General features: G+C 38.7%; 2 protein-coding genes across 5 annotated transcripts in view; one reads left to right on the top strand and one right to left on the bottom strand.

Moving 5' to 3' along the window:
• cacna2d4b (calcium channel, voltage-dependent, alpha 2/delta subunit 4b) overlaps nucleotides 1–19288 on the bottom strand; it is a 44780-nt gene that overhangs the window by 10557 nt on the left and 14935 nt on the right. For 2 of the 4 annotated variants that reach the window (XM_053631232.1, XM_053631231.1), the window contains exons 5-24: nucleotides 15590–15752; nucleotides 15353–15484; nucleotides 15166–15226; nucleotides 13190–13505; nucleotides 12690–12779; nucleotides 12391–12504; nucleotides 10699–10777; nucleotides 10408–10541; nucleotides 9149–9307; nucleotides 8990–9064; nucleotides 8790–8876; nucleotides 8502–8573; nucleotides 8130–8191; nucleotides 7672–7739; nucleotides 7479–7524; nucleotides 6906–7003; nucleotides 6712–6805; nucleotides 6190–6282; nucleotides 5598–5728; nucleotides 5323–5391 (exon numbers count right to left, since the gene is read on the bottom strand). In XM_053631232.1, the coding sequence (XP_053487207.1) occupies nucleotides 5323–5391; nucleotides 5598–5728; nucleotides 6190–6282; nucleotides 6712–6805; nucleotides 6906–7003; nucleotides 7479–7524; nucleotides 7672–7739; nucleotides 8130–8191; nucleotides 8502–8573; nucleotides 8790–8876; nucleotides 8990–9064; nucleotides 9149–9307; nucleotides 10408–10541; nucleotides 10699–10777; nucleotides 12391–12504; nucleotides 12690–12779; nucleotides 13190–13505; nucleotides 15166–15226; nucleotides 15353–15484; nucleotides 15590–15752 (2143 nt within the window). Of the gene's footprint in view, nucleotides 1–5322; nucleotides 5392–5597; nucleotides 5729–6189; nucleotides 6283–6711; nucleotides 6806–6905; nucleotides 7004–7478; nucleotides 7525–7671; nucleotides 7740–8129; nucleotides 8192–8501; nucleotides 8574–8789; nucleotides 8877–8989; nucleotides 9065–9148; nucleotides 9308–9524; nucleotides 9543–10407; nucleotides 10542–10698; nucleotides 10778–12390; nucleotides 12505–12689; nucleotides 12780–13189; nucleotides 13506–15165; nucleotides 15227–15352; nucleotides 15485–15589; nucleotides 15753–19288 lie in introns of all 4 variants that reach the window. The other 2 variants (XM_053631234.1, XM_053631233.1) reach the window with 2 other exon arrangements.
• On the top strand, nucleotides 1203–4998 carry lrtm2b (leucine-rich repeats and transmembrane domains 2b). The gene is made up of 2 exons (XM_053631262.1): nucleotides 1203–3454; nucleotides 4061–4998. Exons 1-2 carry the CDS (start codon nucleotides 2701–2703, stop codon nucleotides 4522–4524), a joined length of 1218 nt encoding a protein of 405 aa, XP_053487237.1. The 5' UTR covers nucleotides 1203–2700; the 3' UTR covers nucleotides 4525–4998.

The raw sequence follows: 19288 nt of genomic DNA on the forward strand, positions 1-19288 counted from the left end.
ATTAACAGTCTAAATATAGCACATTAGTAGACTTACGTGTTTAAATTCTAATTTAATCTGCATGTAATAGTAGTTTTAGTTCATCCAAACCACAAGAAATCCATTTTAAAGCTGACTTTTTGAAGCAAACTGTGATATGTAAAGATTTTATAACAAAAAGGTAGGTACAAAAAGGTGTTTAAACAACATGAAATGCTGCAAAGAGCACATAAAATGGCTTTAAAAGATTTTCTATTAAAGCTGACCTCTAGCTCTCTGACCAACCCTCATTCCTTCCACTCTCTCTCTCTCTCTCTCTCTCTCTCTCTCTCTCTTTCTTCACCACTTTCTCTCTCTATCACTCTGTCCAAGAATTGCATTAATAAATAGAAAGGAATGGGCTGCTCTAATACACACTGATGGATGAAGGGACCCGCAGTAACACCCAATAGAGTGCGTATGCTGAAAAGAGGAGTTTTTCCTTTCCTCTAACCTGAGAATTGTGCCGCTCCATACCTGCATCAGTGCATGACGACTGCTGAGCAAAGGTAAGTTTCACAACATTTTATTTCCTGGCATTTGTCACTGTGATTATTTTTGAAGAATCGATATTCGTACATGCGTTGCTTAAACAGAATAAATAACCAATAAACTTACATGCCTTGAGTCAATTATGGGTTTTAAACTACTAATTAAATGAATTAAAGAAGTATATGTGGTGTTAGTTTATATATTTGTATATACATACAGTATATAGTAGTGTATTTGTGGTGCAGCTGTTTAAAAATGGATTATCATTTGGATTTTTTGAACCTTTGGACTGTAGGCATTAGGAGATTATTCTGTTATGGATTATTTAACAGCACTTTGTCCTGAACAAGCTCCTGCCTTTTACAGCACTGTGATAAAGCTGTAAAGTGCAAAAAAAAAAAAAAAAAAAAAGTGGTTAGGGTGATAAAAGAATGGGGAAAAAGTATTTGTTTCAGTCTCAATGTAGAACCCTAAACACTATATACACGGTGCCCAGTTAGACTTGTAGAGAATGTAAACACAACCCTTATGAATTCTTGACAAAAAGCAGTTAGTAGCCCTAAAGCACAGGGTCGTGTGTTAGTGGACATTAATAAAGCCAAATGCATCCTATTTGGGCTGACGATTTTGTAAACCAAACAAAAAAATCTCTGGGTGCCTCTAGGGTGCTTTTAGCTTTTAGATAAAGTAGACTATTACAAACACACACACACACACACACACACACACACACACACACACACACAATAACCCTCTTTCTCCCTTTTTCCCTTTAATTTCTTAAAAGCTTCATATTTTACCATAGGCTGCCATTGTAGTGCCAAATTCATTAAGACATTACATAAATTATAGCTAACTAGACGTTTTTCCGTGGAGTTTGGGTAGATTTTAGTGTCCAAAAGCTTTGAAATGAAGTACAATAAATTTGATTTATAAGTGAAGTGGCTGTCTTATAAGAAGTCAATGTAAAAATGCCTTCTCGGGTAAACTTAATTCCAACTCATTCAAGTTAGAATATTTAAATAACATACTGTATGTCATACTAAAACTGTATGTTAAATATAAATATACAATAAAAGAAAAATAATAGTTTGTAAAATTGTAACTTAAGTCTGTTCTTTGCTGAAATGGGTTCAACAACATTAATTTTAAACTCATATTACTTCTTTTTTTTTTTTTTTACATTCTTTTTTACAGAAACCTCCATGGTAATTATGAGGATATAAGATAAGTGGACTCTAAGGACCAAGATGAATATCAATGGTAAATACTACTCACTTTAGTTCATACTGTTTATAGCTAAAAATAAATCTGTGATATAGAATAAAACCTCTAGGCACTTATTTTTGGTGCTGATGGTAATGAACGAAAGTAGGTATTAGGATCAGAGCCAGCTGGATTAAAATGGCTAACAGGGCTAAGTCCTCCATGTGTTAAAAGGGATTTTTTTTTTTTTTTTTTTTTTTACAAAAATAACGCTCAATTTTTGACCACATCATCTTATTTGCTTATAGCCTTATAGTAGATTATTTTTTTTATGCTTTTGTGGAACCAAAAACAACAGCACTACCAATAGTCAGACGTATAAATACACAGAATGATATGAAGTAGAAGCTGGGGCTGATTTCTTTCTAGCCCAGACTGTATATTCACTCAGCCTATTGCTGAATGTTATGTCAGGTGATTATGTTCTGAGAAACACTCCTCTAGTGTGTTTGGGTTCATTTAAATAACCCCACTTCGCTGACATATCCATAGTGCTCATGCGAGGTACAATAGAGGGTGTAATAAACATGAATAAGCTGGATTACTTTCTCGATCACTGATTTTTCAAAATGTCTTTGAAACAAGAAGGAAATGGACTAGGCAAACAATGTCCAATCAGAACTGTTTTGAATGATGCCTTAATGCAAGTGCAGATTTTTCAGTTTACTGTGCATGCTATCTGGAAAAGGCACAACATTATAATGGACTTGAAACAACTGACTTAAAAATAGCAGTGGCAATACCAACGCTACAAGTTTCACACATACGGGTTTCATAATAGTAATGCCAAGTTAATGACCAACTTCGGACCACCTGTTAGCCATGGTAACTGCTTAAGTTCCTGGCTTTATTATTTACTCATCTCAAATTATTCAGCAGTTACAGTAAACTGATAGTAGGCAGATTTAAGAGTGTGAATAGTAAATGTGGACCTGGAGATTCTGGACATGGTCCTGCAAGGTTTTGATATACATTTTTGGTTTTCCAATATTTTTTTCCTCTTTAGATCCTACAGTACTGTTGACCCTTCTGAGTCTGACCAGAGAATTGTTAGGCTGCCCGTCAATCTGCACCTGTAACAGCACCTACACCGACTGCAGCAGCCGCAATCTCCTGCTTTCCTTCAACTTGATTTCCAGCCAACTTCCCTTTAACGTCACCACCCTCAACCTCTCCAGAAATGGCATCACACTAATAGATCCAGGAGCCTTTGCCAACCTCAGCAGCCTGCTGCAACTGGATATCTCCAGAAACCAGCTCCTGACCCTCCACCCCTCCACCTTTTACCCGCTGAGCAGCCTGGAGTGTCTAGACCTTTCCAGCAACTTCCTGGAGAACCTTCCGGTAGATCTTTTCTCTGAGCTCAGCAACCTCAGAGAGCTTGTTTTAAGGGACAACAGGTTGACGGAAGTAAACTCCAAACAGTTTCAGAGTCTGGCTGAACTCCAGCACCTGGACCTGTCCTTGAACGGCCTGGCCGCTATGTCACTGGATCTCCTGAATGGACTGCAGGGCTTGGAGTGGCTCTCGTTAGCTGGTAATAAGCTAAGTACGATTCCGAGATCGATACTGGAGCCACTCACTGTGCTACAGCACCTCCTGCTGAAGGGAAATCAGTGGAACTGCAGTTGCAGTCTAGTGCCATTCAGACACTGGGTGGAATGGATGTTATATAGAGGTGAGAGTGGACTTAGATGCTAGAGACTGAATGTTTCACTTTAATCACATTTTATATGGATGATTACGTCCTACAATCTTTTGTATCTCTATATTAGGCATGTAACGAATACAAATATATTATTCAGAATGAACAGTGCGATCTAAACAGATACAAATACAGACATAAATAAGAGGCACACTGTGAATTTTTTTTTTTTTAAGAAAACTTCAGAAAGTTTCACAGGGCAGCGGATTAAGACTAGAGGTGTGTGTCAGGACTGGGATCTTCCAGTTTGGGTTTAACCCTTTCATGTATGAATTATTAAATGCTGATCAAGGATTTTTTTTCTCTGTGTTTTTACTCTTCTTTACACATGAAAAAAAAATTTTTTACCTTTATTTTACTTTTACATACAAGTGTACACTCCAGTGGACTGCATGTGTTCAAACAAAGAATTCGTGTCCACTCTAGTGGATGTTATGCAGTTATTCTATTAAATCCTTGCAATAGCCAGAAAATGGCTTTTGAATAGCTGTCCACTGAAGTGACCATGAGAGGGTTAAATCCAAATACAGGTACAGATAGTGGCTTTGTGTTACACCCCTATTCTCTGTCTCTCTGTAGGTGGCCAAGTGGACTCTATAGAGTGCTCTCTTCCTGCAATCCTACAAGGCCGTGACCTCCGCATCATCCCTATGGACATGTTCAAACACTGTTCCCAGCTCCCCTCCTCAGACATGAGGACCCCTCCTTCATCCTGTATAACCACAACCGAGGGTCTCATCATCTCCACTGACTCAACAGCAGCCTGTCTTGAGCAGCGTCCCCGTGCTGGGAACCTGCGCCAAGCAAATACCACCTTGGTGCTGGCCAGGCTGGTGTGTGGTGTGGTGTGGCTGATGATGGTAGTGGTGGCCATGTACGGCTGCATCTATGCCATGATGGCGGCCAAATATAAGCAGGAACATCTCAAGAGGAGCCTGCTGCTCCAAAAACGGCTACTGACAGAAGTGAATGAGCCAGAGGTCGAGCATGAGAAGGAGGAGGATGAGAAAGAAATGGAGTCTGGTTTTGATAAAGGAGTTTAGGCTAGAGAGCACACAGAGTGGATGGTGTTGCCACCAGAAGTCTGCTTTTGAGGAGATACTTGTAGGCCATCACTAAACGTAAATGTCTGTTCTGCTGATTCATTCAGTTGATTGAAGCTTTTATTCAAATTAACATTACAAATAAAGTAGAATGCAATCCAAACATATTAAGGAGGAGGTGAAGATTAGATGAATTGCTCAAGAGCTCAAAAATTGAGGATTTATAGTAAGTGACCTGTCCTGAGATTTAATGTCATAACCTTCCACTCCCTACCTCAGAACCTCAACCACTGAGCAACCTTCATCAGCTACATCATTTACATTCCTCATTCTCCTGTAATACAGTCCTATTTGTGTATAAAGAGATAAAGTACATCTCCAGTCTTGGTGAAACTGTATATCACATCCTTTTCTTTCATAATTGTAGATTTGTCTACAAAATATCACAATCTTTTTAATCAATTTTTTATTGAATATTTAACTAATACTATTTATTGTTTCAGTGAATTAAATGACAAATATTAAACGTACATTCAGCTCCAGAAGTATTGACACCCTTCATGACAATGACAATAATGTATATATTGCAGTGGCAATAATTTTTGCTCATTTTCATGACAGGTGCCAATAAATACATTGTTGATGTACATGCTTAAAAGTGTGTATACTCCTTTTATGATGAAATGCCATCAAAGTATAATACTAAACATATCTATTTAAAAATGCTGTCCAAATTAAATATAATGAAGCTATAAGCACAGAGGCTTAAAGTTAAGGTTAATTTCCCTGATACTATACCTCCAGCCAGTGCTGTTTTCTTCTTCTCAGTCACAGTTACAGCAGTCACTGCTACGAACATGTTCTTGTCTGTAGGAGAGAACATACACTGGTCATCTCCTTTAGGTCTCGAAGCTTGAATCTATTGGTTCAATCAATGAAGTTAAAAACACTGATGTAAAAGATTGATTTTAAACTGCAATATATAATATATTCATAGTGAAATGACCATAATGTTGTAAGTTAGCATTGACTGCAATAAAGTAATTCAGCATCACATGTTAAAGGTCAAGCACCTTTATTGATATCATCAACAGGTACGTAGTAATAAAACTGTCCTGGTTTGTTCTCAGCTGCCAGGCGGTACCAGATAGGGTGATGGTCCATAGTAAAAAGATTCTCCTTGTCCACTGGGGTTAGGAAGTGCCTGATTTTACAAGGGTAAGACAGTCAAAATATGATTGTTCAGGTAAACAGGTAGAGTAATGACTAGAGTTTGCATTACCTTCCCCCCCACTTTTTTCCCCAGTTTAGTCACATGCCAATTCCCAGCCCACAGCCAACGCTCCACTATCATATGACAGCTACCAACCAGGGACGGTGAACGCTAACACATCCTTCCTTCAAGACACTGTCCAGTCAATCTAACCTTTTCAAACTGCAGCTCATGCTGCATCACAGGGCAGCATAACACACTCGGAAGGAAAGTGCTATCTACCCTCTTCTGCATACATGAACTCTCAGAAATGCCTGTGATTGGCTAGTGTCACTGTGATTGACAAGGGAGGGAGAGTATACCATCCCATTCAGAGAAAAACACCCAATTTTAATCCCATGGCTCCCAGCCAAAGATGGCTGTAAGAGTTTACACTTTTAAGGCTTACTCACTTCCCCTTCCGTTGCTCATTGCCAGTGTATCTGGTGACACGCATGAGGCCTGAGCGTGTCCCCAAGAAGGCTGTCTCAACTCCATCATCCACGCTGCAGGAAGCACGTGAAGGGCAGAGGGAACAAAAAAAGAATCTTATAACCCAATATTATCATAATTATCATAATCAAAAATTGCCTCTGAATTGAAAAAGGACCTATATATTATATTTGGTATTGTTTGGTGAATAATAATAATAATAATAATAATGATAATAGTAATCACTATGCTACTATAGCCTACTGCAATTCATTAAGCCCAGAGTCCACCCTCAACCCCTCCCTAGGAGTACCAGACTTAAGGACTGTAAATCTGAAGGTGAGAAGACTTTTTCAGATTTGGACCTGAGTGCTTCTGACATGAGATTCAACTTGTACTTGTGAGTAAGTGACTTGACTACAACACTGATGGATTATACCTTGCATTTGATCTTTTCAGAATAAGGTTCAGATAGCTCACAATGGACGCTAAGCGAATCTCACCCAGTGTCACTCAGCATCAGTGCAGTCCAATAGGCTTCAAGTGGAGCTGTGACCACTGCGTCGAACAGAGTTTGTTGCAGAAGAACCTCATCACCTGCAGGGAAAAAAATGATGCATGAAATCAAAGAAAAACCTCTGACCTGTTCGAAATGTTTTAAATGTCTTCATGTTCTACATGTCTGAGCAGAACTCACATTCAAGGTCAGGCTCTTTCCCGGTCAGGTATCGGACAACAGCCTGGAGCTGAGTGAGTTTACGATGTTGGGGGTCGATATCTGTCTCACAGTAGGTCCTAATATAGAAAATGATACATCTCAATATTATCAATTAAAACAATGAAACTCTGCAGTAGTCAAGATACACACACACAAAATCAAAACTGTAATAGAACCTACAAAACATATGTGCATAATTACTAAAAGAAATGGACACCACTTGATATTTAACTTGATATTTGACTACGGTATATGCAGTAATCAAAAAAATAAGTTCGACTTGTGTCCCACTAGTTTTACCTTGGTGGAAAAAAACCTACCTACACAGATAAATCTTTATAAAGCAGTTCATTAGCAAGCTGGTCTGCCAACTGAAGTAATAATGTAATTAAGTAATTAAAGTAATCAAAAAAAGTCAAGTAATTGACAATCAGCCAGTATTATACTCTAAACACATACATACTGCCTAATCACATTTCATATACGTGCTAACTCTTTTTGGAATTTTGTAAATGTCTTTTTATTTTCACAAAGTTCATCGTTTGCCCTCACCACTCTTTGGCTATGGTAAGGTCTGGCTGCTGAAGGTCATGAAGGCCTGCAGAGAAAATAAATTTTTAATATCTACATGAATATGGTTTAAAATTATAAGACAAACGCAGCATTCACATGACGAATATATATAATCTTATATAAGTCTCAGGATTCTTCCTATCTTATAGCTGTCATGTTTCATAAAACCTACCCTCTTCAACAGAAACATTTCCATAGAACATGTATTGCCCATGGCCCTGTGTTAACACCATCCCAAAACTGAAACCACAAGACACACATAAAGCACATGATTATATTCGGAAATATATGAATGGCCTCTTAATATGTGTGTGTTTAATATATAAATACAGTTAAGTGATAAAGTTTGCATATGCTTACAAAAATAATGAAACGAATGAGACACGTAATGCAAGTTAGTTTTCAACGATGTTAGTTCATGATCACAATTACAAAAACAAAAAAAGAGTGTGCCAATATATAAATAATGGACTTTTTAATATGTTGATATAAATGTGGACATCTCTAGAATTTCTCTAGCAGTATAATTTAATGAGAAACATCCAAACAATTCAACTACACAATGTCAATGGGGATACAAACTTTTGCACACGACTGAGTAGACAGTGACCCGAGTCTGATATATCTTACCTGAATGGTGTATCATTGATGGTTGTGTAGAAATAATTGTTTTTAAGAAACAATGGTCTTTTCTGTTAAAAAAAAAACAGGATAACAAATGCAGACAGAATTCTGAAGAAGTTCATTCCTTGTTCATTTATTTTCAAATTCAAATTTTATTGGTCATACACACACACACACACACATACAACTGACATGTAGTGAAATCACTACAATTGAAAATCTTTAAATCATCCTACAGAGAAATATGCTATTAAATCAGTTTTTCATAACAGACCTGATTATTAATACTTAGGAAGGGCTGCCTTATACATGCACAACTGCAAATATCCTCATTAAAGGGAACCTGTAAGAGTACTGTACTGATAAATACACACTCACCCTTCTGTCCACTGCAGTTCTTACATCTAAGGTTGAAGTACCGGTCTCACCTTTCACCATGGATGTTCTCAACTGTTTGGATGAGAAACAGATTCAATTAAACACTGGGATCCATGACTCTGTGTCCTGTAGCCTGCTGACTTCATGTCACAGCATTCACAGCACTTGACACTCTTTCTGTGCATTACTAAAAGCTTCTTATGATCATTTTAATAGTGTTTATTTGTTTTCTGTGCTGATCCATTAAAATGTAGTCAAATATTATGTGTCAATAAGTGCAAAGCTCACTGTGTCATTGCTGTCTTCCCATTCTGCCTCAGTCAGATCCACACTGTTGTAGTTTGGTTTGGGTTTGAGTTTCTTTCCATCTTTATACTGTAGCAAAAAAAAAAAAAAAAAATGAATGCAGAATATTTCGCCTAATAATAAGAGTAAATATAGCATCTACTAAGACCGACTTTTAAAACTACAACCAGAGATCTACTCACTAGAGGCCTTAAATCAGGGTGTGCCAGAATGTAGCCGTTGTTTGTAATGAGGAAAGCATAGCCGTGAGCACCAAGCTGTAAGAAACACACTCCATTAGCACCACTGTTACCACTGGAATGTTCATACTACCAGGAACAATGTGTATTTCCCTGTTGTACCTTGTATCGAGGAGTAAGCATCATGACCTCCACTAATGGAATATCCGTGCCCACCACTCCCAGTAGAATTCCATGTGACAAAGTCTCTTTCTTCTTGCTGAACACAGGCATTGCCACAGTGGTCATCAGGAGCAGACTCTGAGCCATGCTGTTAAAGAGCTATGGTAGAAATGGGAAACAATGAGCCTCCACTGGGCCACTGCTGTGACAAAAAGCATGTTTTTGCAATTAAACAATATAACAGCAGGTGGCGCTGTACACAAACATAAACAAAGGTTGTTTGCTAGACATGGTACAAGGCAGGCTAAATAAAATCTAAAGGGCATTAAAGAGAGACTGCAACTCTTTAGTGGACTAATCTACTAAACCTCTTTACCTCTTTAGTGTTAGGGAGCTGGATGAGAATGAAGATGGCAGATGAAAAGAAAAAAAAATGCACATCAGCTTTCAGCAGTAGGTGAAATGAGGATTAGAAAAGCACTGTGTTCAGCACACAGTGCTTTACACACAGACAGAAATAATATAAGAGATGAAATTATGACATTTATGCTGTATCTTTGCTAGGGTATCCTTGCAAAACAATAACAACAACAACAATAACCTCAGCAGAGTCCACGGTTCTGAATCTTATAAAGGTTCGGAATTTGTATATCTTGCAATAAAACAGGGTAAAAATACATAGACTCAACTGAATAATCATGTGCAGTACTAAAAATAAGATAATATCAATAACTTTATCATTCATTCATCTTCAGTATGCGCTTATCCTGGTCAGGGTTGCAGTGGATCCGGACACTAGTCCAGAAACGCTGGACGTAATATGGGCGTACACCCTGTATGGTATGGCTGTGCATCGCATGGTACACTTGGGGGAATTTAGCATTGCCAATCCACCTGCCAGCATGATTCTGAGATGTGGCAAGAAACCAGAGAACCCAGAGGGGGAACTTGCACAGGAACTCCACGCAGACACTAACACAAGCTCAGGATTGAACCAGAGATGTTGTGAGATCTCAACACTACCCACTGCACCACCACGTGCACAGAGATATCCATCCATCCATCCATCAATCCACAATTTGGAAATGCCTATCAGCCTATGACGCATGTCTTTGGACTGGCGGAGGAAACCAGAGTACCTGAAGGAAACGCCTGAAGCATGGGGAGAACATGCATCCTTTCATAACTTGTCCTATTGCGAGATAACGCTCACACAAGAAACACCAGGTCCTCTTTAGTGGTTTAGCATCTGTCCTTACCACACTGTCCATGTATGCCTCAGTCCAGATGATGTCATGATCGTGATCGATGACCATGGGGCGACTCAAAACATGAAGATACTCCATGACGTTCTCCTGCACATCGGCCAGCGTGTTAATGTGAGTATAGTAACCTGCGGTCAGATCATAAACGTTCCTCACATAACAGAAAACTATTCAGAGGATGCTGTGTGTAAGGTGTGTGTAAACTAAAGCAGTTTCAGTCACTAGAGCAGATTTTATAAAGTAACATGTGTAAACTTCCACAAACTGTTACAGAGTGAAATTCACCCTTATTGTTACAGGCGATCCACTTCACATTTTCTGCGAAGGTCATATCACGGCCGATGAGGTAGGTGAAAACCCGCACCTGTGGGACATCCAATTGATAAAAGGAATGGTTCAGACAAAAAGGACATTTAAGCTGATTCCATGATTGGGGTGCCTTTTATGCTTTATAATGCTTAATAGTTACTCTTTTATTAATAACTTTTCAACATTATATCCAAGAAAACATGCATTTAACCATGTGGTAACCGCCTCAGACAGCAATCTCAAATTTTTTACAAGGTTTCTTTGCTGACAGTGGGCCTCATTCATCAATCTTTGAGTAAAGTACTGTATAAATGTTAGTGTAAGCCATACCGAACCAACAATTTACATCATATTTACAAAGGTTTTGTAAACACAGTTTTCCTTTATATTCACGTGTGTATGTTAACAAATAGCAATTGTTTGGTGATGGCCACAAAACTCCATAAAAGGTCAGGTTCACAGAGCGGAAAGCACCAAATGTACAAAAAAAAAGTTGAAGTAATTATGGCTCAGGTCTACAAGAATAAAAAATATATTATTTAGCAGCACATTATCATTAGTAAACACAAAAAATATGGTTAACTAGCGTTTATGCTAATGGCATAAGGATATTAATGAGCAGCTGTTGTCCACTAAATGTAGAGTTGGCGGTTCGATTCCCGGCCCCCATGACTCCACATGCTGAAGTGTCATGAACCCCAAGTTGCTAGCACCTTGCATGGCAGCTCTGCTACCATTGGTGTGTGTGTGTGTGTGTGTGTGTGTGTGTGTGTGTGTGAATGGGTGAATGAGACACAGTGTAAAGCACTTTGTAAAACTGCTAAGGTTAGAAAAAGCGCTATATGAGTGCAGACCATTTACCATTAAGGATAGTTTAGTCATTTACTTAAAATGTATTTTTTAATTAATAATTAACTTTCGATCTATAATTAAGGTAACCAAGTTGTACTTTTTGAAAAAAGAATTTCTTCTTCCTGTGATCTTCAGGAAATTCAGATGAACTTCCTGTTGAATATGTGACTTGCAGAACATTGCAAATATTTCATAGGGGTTAATTTTCCCTGTGTTAATAAAAAACTTACATTACATACATATTTATAAATGTAACATGAGTTGGACACAAATGGTACCCCACATGGTTTTCCTAACCCCTACCACAATCCGTCAAGTTTTTTGACTGATCACTAAAGGGTTCCTCAAGGGTCCTTTGAACTGTTGGGGGTTCTTGATATTTGGTTTTATTTAAACCCTTCTCTGATAGGAAAATTCCACAAGTTTTATATAGAATGTTTAAGGCTTTATCCAACGTACTAACATACATAACATAACTAACATACTTAATACAACGTATTAAGGGTTCTAGAGTTAAGTTTTAAAAAGAGAGAGAGAGAGTATTGGAGGATATATATACTATTGGTGCATTGGTGTAAATTTTATTTTTGGACAAACTATTCATTTAATCAAAACTGGTTTGGAAAAAATGGATAAATTATGCTAAAAATAAAATTTAATTCCATCATCTTTTATTTAAATAAAGGCAAGTGTTGTTGAGAAAATAAATGCATATATTATACATTTTAATGAACTGTTATGACTGAAATTCAATTATTTGTTTATCATTCACCTATTTCTTTTCTTTGTTTGTGGACAGAACAGATTGTCCATTACCTTCCTCTCGGGCCAGTTGAACTCCTCGAACACAGACTGGAAATCTTCCATGGCTCCATCTGTGATGAGCATGATGGCCTGATTGCACAAGCTGCCCTGCCCATTCGCTGTGGCCTGGCCAAGAGGAACAGTCACACAGAGAGTGTGTGTGTATATGTGTGTGTGTAAATGAGAAAGAGAAAGTGTGTGCCAGAGACTGATCTTGATGTTGAAACAAGCTCAGGCACATTGAAAAATAAAAAGCACAAGCCTCCTGAAATTAATTAAATGACATGTTACTGTAAATGTTCAATACTGACCTCATTCAACACCCAAAAAGACTCCTTCATGGCCTTTTTAACTTTCCCCTCGCCCTTTACTTGCAGGTCTTCCACAAGCAGCCTAAAATGCTGAAGATTGCAAAACAGGCAGAGTAGCAACATTCAGATACTAATAATTGAGCATTCTGTTTTTCTTTAGGTTTTTAAAAAAGAATGCTACATTTTCCTGCTCTCTGATCAGAATTTTCATGCTTTCTGACAATAACAACAAAAAAAAACACGATCATTTTTGCACAGCTTTCAGCTTTGACCTCTAGCTCTTTCATGAATAAGAAAAGCATCGCTGTGGTGTTTCATGTGAACAAGACAAATATCCTACATCTTTCAGAGTGCTGTGTCTTCCAGAGATTTCCTGAGAGGACCTGAGCAGATGAAATGTGGTAATATCATTACCAGCTCTACATAACGACCCTGCAAGATTGCATTTAGCTCAGCTATCCTCGCACACTGACACACACCACCACATAGCTCAAACATACCTCCCGGTTGTCCAGATCCGCCTGCACGAGCGTGCCTTGGAAACAGGGCTCCACATACTGAACATAATCAGTGTACTGGAGGATAAACAACACATAAATTATGACTAGATGCTCTGTAAAAGTTACTCCTTGTAGGGGTTCCTGAAATGGATAAAGTCGACCTACCGCAATAATGTTGACAAAGTCATTTTCCCCCAGAGTGTCCAGGATGGTGTTTATGGTGTGTTTGGCAATAGTGAGCTTCAAGCCCTTCATGCTGCCACTGATATCCACCACTATGATAATGTCTTTCGGAGACGTAGCAGCCTGAATGTACCTGCGGCAGTGAGGGACACCAATAATCAACCGTGCATTAAATCTGCTGCCATTCTTTCTTATATAAAATATGAAAAAGCAAATCAGGCTAATTAAAAGCCTACTTCTGAATCATTTCCCTTGTTTAACTTAAGGAAAAAAAATCTTAATTATGTTTCAGATAATTTGATTGTGTATTAGAAACCCACCAGTAGAGCCATTTCCCCTGTCATCTACATATTTCTACAGAAATTAAAGATGATTCACACAAACAGAGCCAGCTTTAAAGCTATCATGTACAGCAGTGGTTCTCAAAGTGGGGTCTGGCGAGCCAAAATGTCCTTGAGGCATATCCAATAATTTAGTTACAGTGGTGGAAATTACAACCCAACATTTTCAATCTTTTTGTATTTTTTGCATTTACGTTTATTCATTTAGCAGATGCTGTTATCCAAAGCTACTTGCAAATTTTTATTAATTGTTATCATTGTTAGTTTGTTGGACTAGTCACTTGAATTGAATTGAAATGTTTGAATCCAAATCCAAACTCCTATAAACAATGTGAACTCTGTGGCAAGTTTAGAAATAGAAAGCTCTATGGCTATGATAAATAAGCAAAATATTACTGTACAGATTTAGAGTTCAACGGGTCAATCAAAGGTTTGAGAACCTTTTGATATGTAGGTGTGTATCAGGACAGGGATCTGGAAGAACCCAATTGCTTCTTTACAGAAGCAGGAGCTCAGATATAAAGCACATGGGACAAAGAATGCCCATGTTAATGAACAAAGGAGCATATTGAATGATGTCGGATGCACACTCAGAGATGTGACACGTTTACCAAATTCATTTATTTTCCGTAAATGGTCAGCGTGACTGTGCTTTAAAGGACTTCTTAGTGGGACTCCTTAGTGATGCAACAGTAAAGCACTTGTTTGAGTTCGAATACTGATGATGCCACAACCATCTGTAGACGGACGTTTACGGAGTAAAACTGGTTGTGCTGTCTGTGTGTGAGGGCTGGCATTCTCTCTCTCTCCCTTGTCAATCTCGCCTGTCATGTATGTGGAAAAGTAGGCAGAGCTTTTCTTGATGTATAGTACACTGCCCTGTGATGCAGCATGAGCAGCAGTTTGAATAAAATGCAGTTGGCTGGCTTCACATGACTCGGAGGAAGCACGTGTTAGCCTTCACCCTACCCGACTAGTAGCTAATGCATAGGGATGAACTGGCTGGTAGGTGGGAATTGGTATGTGCCAATTTAGGGAGAAAATTGGGAAAACTCTCTTTTTTTAATTACTAATTTGTTTATAGTTTGGGAAATAAAATCAAATAAGTTCTTTTAAAAATGAAAACAAAAAGGTTTTTTTTTTTGCAGACAACTGAAAAACAAACAAACAAACAAAAAGCTGTACAACCCACACTTCTACTATCATGTACAGCTATATAAACAATCACATATGGTGCCCAGATGAGCGTCATTGACCTGGCTATTGAGCTGCTAACTACTTAAAGAGTGGATTAAAGTCTTGGACTGGAATCAGGGCTTTGCTGGATGTACTGCCAGTGCACACAATTAAGCAGCTATCACAGCTTTGATAAGTTCTAGAACAACAAAACCAGACAATCAGACAAATTTGGTTTCATTCAGCTGCATGTAGCATCAGCACAGCTGTTCTCACCAGTTTCTATTTCGACAGTCAAATGCAACCACTCCATTCGGGTCTGGAGTCCACTTGATGCCTGGAGGCGTGGAGGAGAAAATGTATCACTGGGTGAATTATGAGTCTAATGGCGAGGGTATATGGAATATATTTGTTAATGCTTTGAGAATGAAATGATATGTGACCCTGTAGTCTCTCAGTGTACCTGGATAGAGTCTGAAGAAACCAGTGGAGCTTCCAAAGAACTGCCATGTGAGAGTCGGGTCCTTCTGGAAGTTACTGATGAAGACGTCATTCAAAGCCTCAGACATGTACACACCATTAAGAATGTCTGGATCTAAACTCCAAGAGACAGAAACATTAAGGAAGTAATGCCCATTCAATTTACTTGTTCATCAAAGAAGAGTAATTTGATATCAGGATTATTTGAACAGTGCCTTACCTTTGTTGTACACATTGGTTGGGACTTGGATGTCACTCATTAGTGTGTTAACTGGCAGATTGTTAAAATGCTCGTTCTCTTCCAGTGGAAACTCGCCACCAAGTTCAATGTAGTTGCCATCCTCATCCATCGTGTTTATCAGCAGGGAGTTGAAATAGTCAAACTATTTTGAAAAGGGTAACAGAAATTATGAAGAAATATTTCACAATGAAAAATGTCCTAATTTCTAATTACTGGTTAGCAGTTTTCTAATGTTTAATGACACAAATTCAGTAACCCTTTACAATAACAGTACATGAATAATCATACATGAAAACCTGCATTAATACTTACTTAAATATGAACTAATGATGAGTTAAGGCATGTACTAATCACAAACTAATGAAGAGATAACCTTAACTACGACATGAGTCTTATGAATTCATGCATGAATAACGACCACCTTAAGTACGTTAGTACATGTTTGTGAGTTAATGTATTAATTAACACGTTGAGGGTAAACTAAAGAATATGAATTAAACGTGCATCATTTCAAATTGTTTATATCATTTACTCCGGGCCTTAGCCACCAAGGACACATACTAATACTACAGTGAAGAGAACTGGATGGGGAATGACGCAAAACGGGTTGAGATTAAATTATTGGTGTTTATTATTAATGTGTCTTTCTACATTCAATGAGCAGGATCAATGTAAATTATGAAAGCAATCCAGAGCCATCCAATGATGTTTGTGTACACAGCTGCATATGGCAAATAATATAAACAATTTGAAAGTATGCACACTTAATTCATATTCTTTGTTTAATTTAGTTTAATTCAGTTTACCCCTTCATGTTAATTAATACATTAACTAACAAATATGTACCAACATGTGTCAGTAGTGGCTTGGTGGTTAAGGTTCTGGGTTACTGATCTGAAGGTCAAGGGTTCAAGCCCCAGCACTGCCAAGCTGCTGCTGTTGGGCCCTTGAGCAAGGCCCTTAACCCTTTCAGCTCCAGGGGCGCTGTATCATGGCTGACCCTGCACTCTGACCCCAGCCTCCTGACATGCTGGGGTATGCGAAGAAAAGAATTTCACCGTGAATATGTATATGTGACTAATAAAGATTCATTCAATAACATACTGTGGTCGTTATTAACGCATGAATTCATAAGACTCACATCAGAGTTATGGTTAGCTCTTCGTGAGTAGTAGTTTGTGATTAGTATATGCTCATCATTAGTTCATACATAAGTAAGTAATAATTCAGGTATTAGTCCATGATTATTCATGTACTGTTTTTGTGTTACCAAATTCTAATACATTAAATCATTCTGTACAAAAGTTAAGTACATATTGCAAATAATGTTTTAAAGTCAAGTCCAGTATTATTGTCACTCTTCATGAAAATTATATATATATAAAAAAATGTATAGCACATGCAATGAGTGATATTTTGTGCATATGTTTGCACAAACAACAGCACGGAGCCTCTTTCTGTAATGTCCAAGAAGGCTGGATAACCTTACAGAGGATTTTGGACATTTCAAACCCTTTAATAATTTTTAGGTTTGGCCTGGCACTTACTGACGTAAGGCTGAGTAATTTCTCTTACAGTTTGAGTACAAAATGTGAATTACTGTCTGTATACTGTATATATTTTATACAGTCAGTTTTGCTTGTGTTCAGGAAGTCTAGCAATAATTTTGAGGTTCCTGTACATGTTTTAGAGCTATTCCAGTTTTATGGACGTGCCATTTACAGTCAAAACTTGTATACAGAATGTATTTATTATTAGTATACTGAACCATCTTTTTATATTTTCCTAAGCCCCTGACGATAGAGTCCAGACATCAGAAAAATATCAGTCTATACACGTTTTCTATTTTGACGAGGAAAATATACCTGCGTTACAGACGTGACAAAAAAAGTACAAGACTTTTTGGGAGATAAGATATAGTTTGTAGGATTTAGGTGAAATAAAATGTACAAACCAGAGGTATTAATACAGACCGAATGGAGAAGGTTGGCTTCTCCAAAGAACATTATATATTTATTTTATTTTAATTTTGTTTCGAACCCGAAGACTCGAGAGATGAACTAATCATTTCTGTTTCCAGTACAGGACCTATGGGAATGTTGCAGCGCATGCGCAGTCAAAAATGAATGAATCGCTCTCTGAGACAACTCGCTGTTCCTGAGTCATATTAAAGATTCGTCCAAAATGAACAAATCGTTCATGAACGACTCATCACGAGAAAGCAGCACTTACCTGAGTATGGAAAAGCACAACAAATGCTTTAAAACTTTAACAGAGACCTCTAGTGGGTATTTAAACCACCAAACTTTGACCTCTGAGATATCAGTGGTAAGGCTGCACAATTAGTCGACTTTAAACTGAAATCACAGTACCGCAAATGGTTATGGATTATTTAAACCCGAGTTCACAGTGTCTTTGATGCCGTTAAGGTGTAACCAACGTGGTGTTGTTCAAGGCTCCGTTTAGAGACCATGAATATGGTGTGTGCATGAGACCACGAAAGGGTGAGAACTGCATGCTAGATCAGCAGCTATATTAAATATTTATCATATCAGAGTTCAAATCGCCGGTTTCCCCACACAATCCAAAGACATGCAGGTCAGGTGAATTTGAGACATTAATTGCCCGTAGGTGTGAGTGCGATTGTGAATGAGTGTATGTTTTTGTGTTATCTCTGTGATGGACCGACTGGCCATATGTCCAGGGTGTTTCCCTGCCTACAGCGTGAGACGCAGGAATCCAGCATCACCATGACCCTACAGAGGACAAGCAGTGTAGAGAATGGATGGATGGGTCGATGGGTGGATTTGTGGATGGGACGAATGGCTGTATGGATGGATGAATGGATGGATGGATTTGTGGATGGGTGGGTGGGTGGATGGATGGATGGGTGGATGGATGGATGGATTTGTGGATGGGTGGGTGGGTGGATAGATGGGTGGGTGGATGGATTTGTGGATGGGTGGATGGATGGATGAATGGATTTGTGGATGGCTAGATGAATGGATTTGTGGATGGCTGGGTAGATGGATGAATGGATTTGTGGATGGCTGGGTGGATGGATGAATGAATTTGTGGATGGTGGATGGATGGGTGAATGGATTTGTGGATGGGTGGATGGATGGATGGATGGATGGATTTATGGGTGGATGGATTGATGGATGGATGAATGGATTTGTGGGTGGATGAATGGACTTGTGGATGGGTGGGTGGATGGATGGGTGGATGAATGGATTTGTGGATGGGTGGATGGATGGGTGGGTGGATGAATGGATTTGTGGATGGGTAGGTGGATGGATGGGTGGATGGATGGATGGGTGGATGAATGGATTTGTGGATGGGTGGATGGATGGGTGGGTGGATGAATGGATTTGTGGATGGGTAGGTGGATGGATGGGTGGATGGATGGATTTGTGGATGGGTGGGTGGATAAATGGATGGATGGATGGGTGGGTGGATGGATGGATGGGTGGGTGGATGAATGGATTTGTGGATGGATGGGTGGATGAAGGATTTGTGGATGGGTGGATTTGTGGACGGGTAGGTGGATGGATGGATGGGTGGATGAATGGATTTGTGGATGGGTGGGTGGATGGATGGGTGGATTTGTGGATGGGTGGATGGATGGATGGATGGATGGATTTATGGGTGGATGGATTGATGGATGGATGAATGGAT

Source organism: Ictalurus furcatus, chromosome 8 (genome assembly GCF_023375685.1).
Source record: "Ictalurus furcatus strain D&B chromosome 8, Billie_1.0, whole genome shotgun sequence".
NCBI lineage: Eukaryota > Metazoa > Chordata > Actinopteri > Siluriformes > Ictaluridae > Ictalurus > Ictalurus furcatus.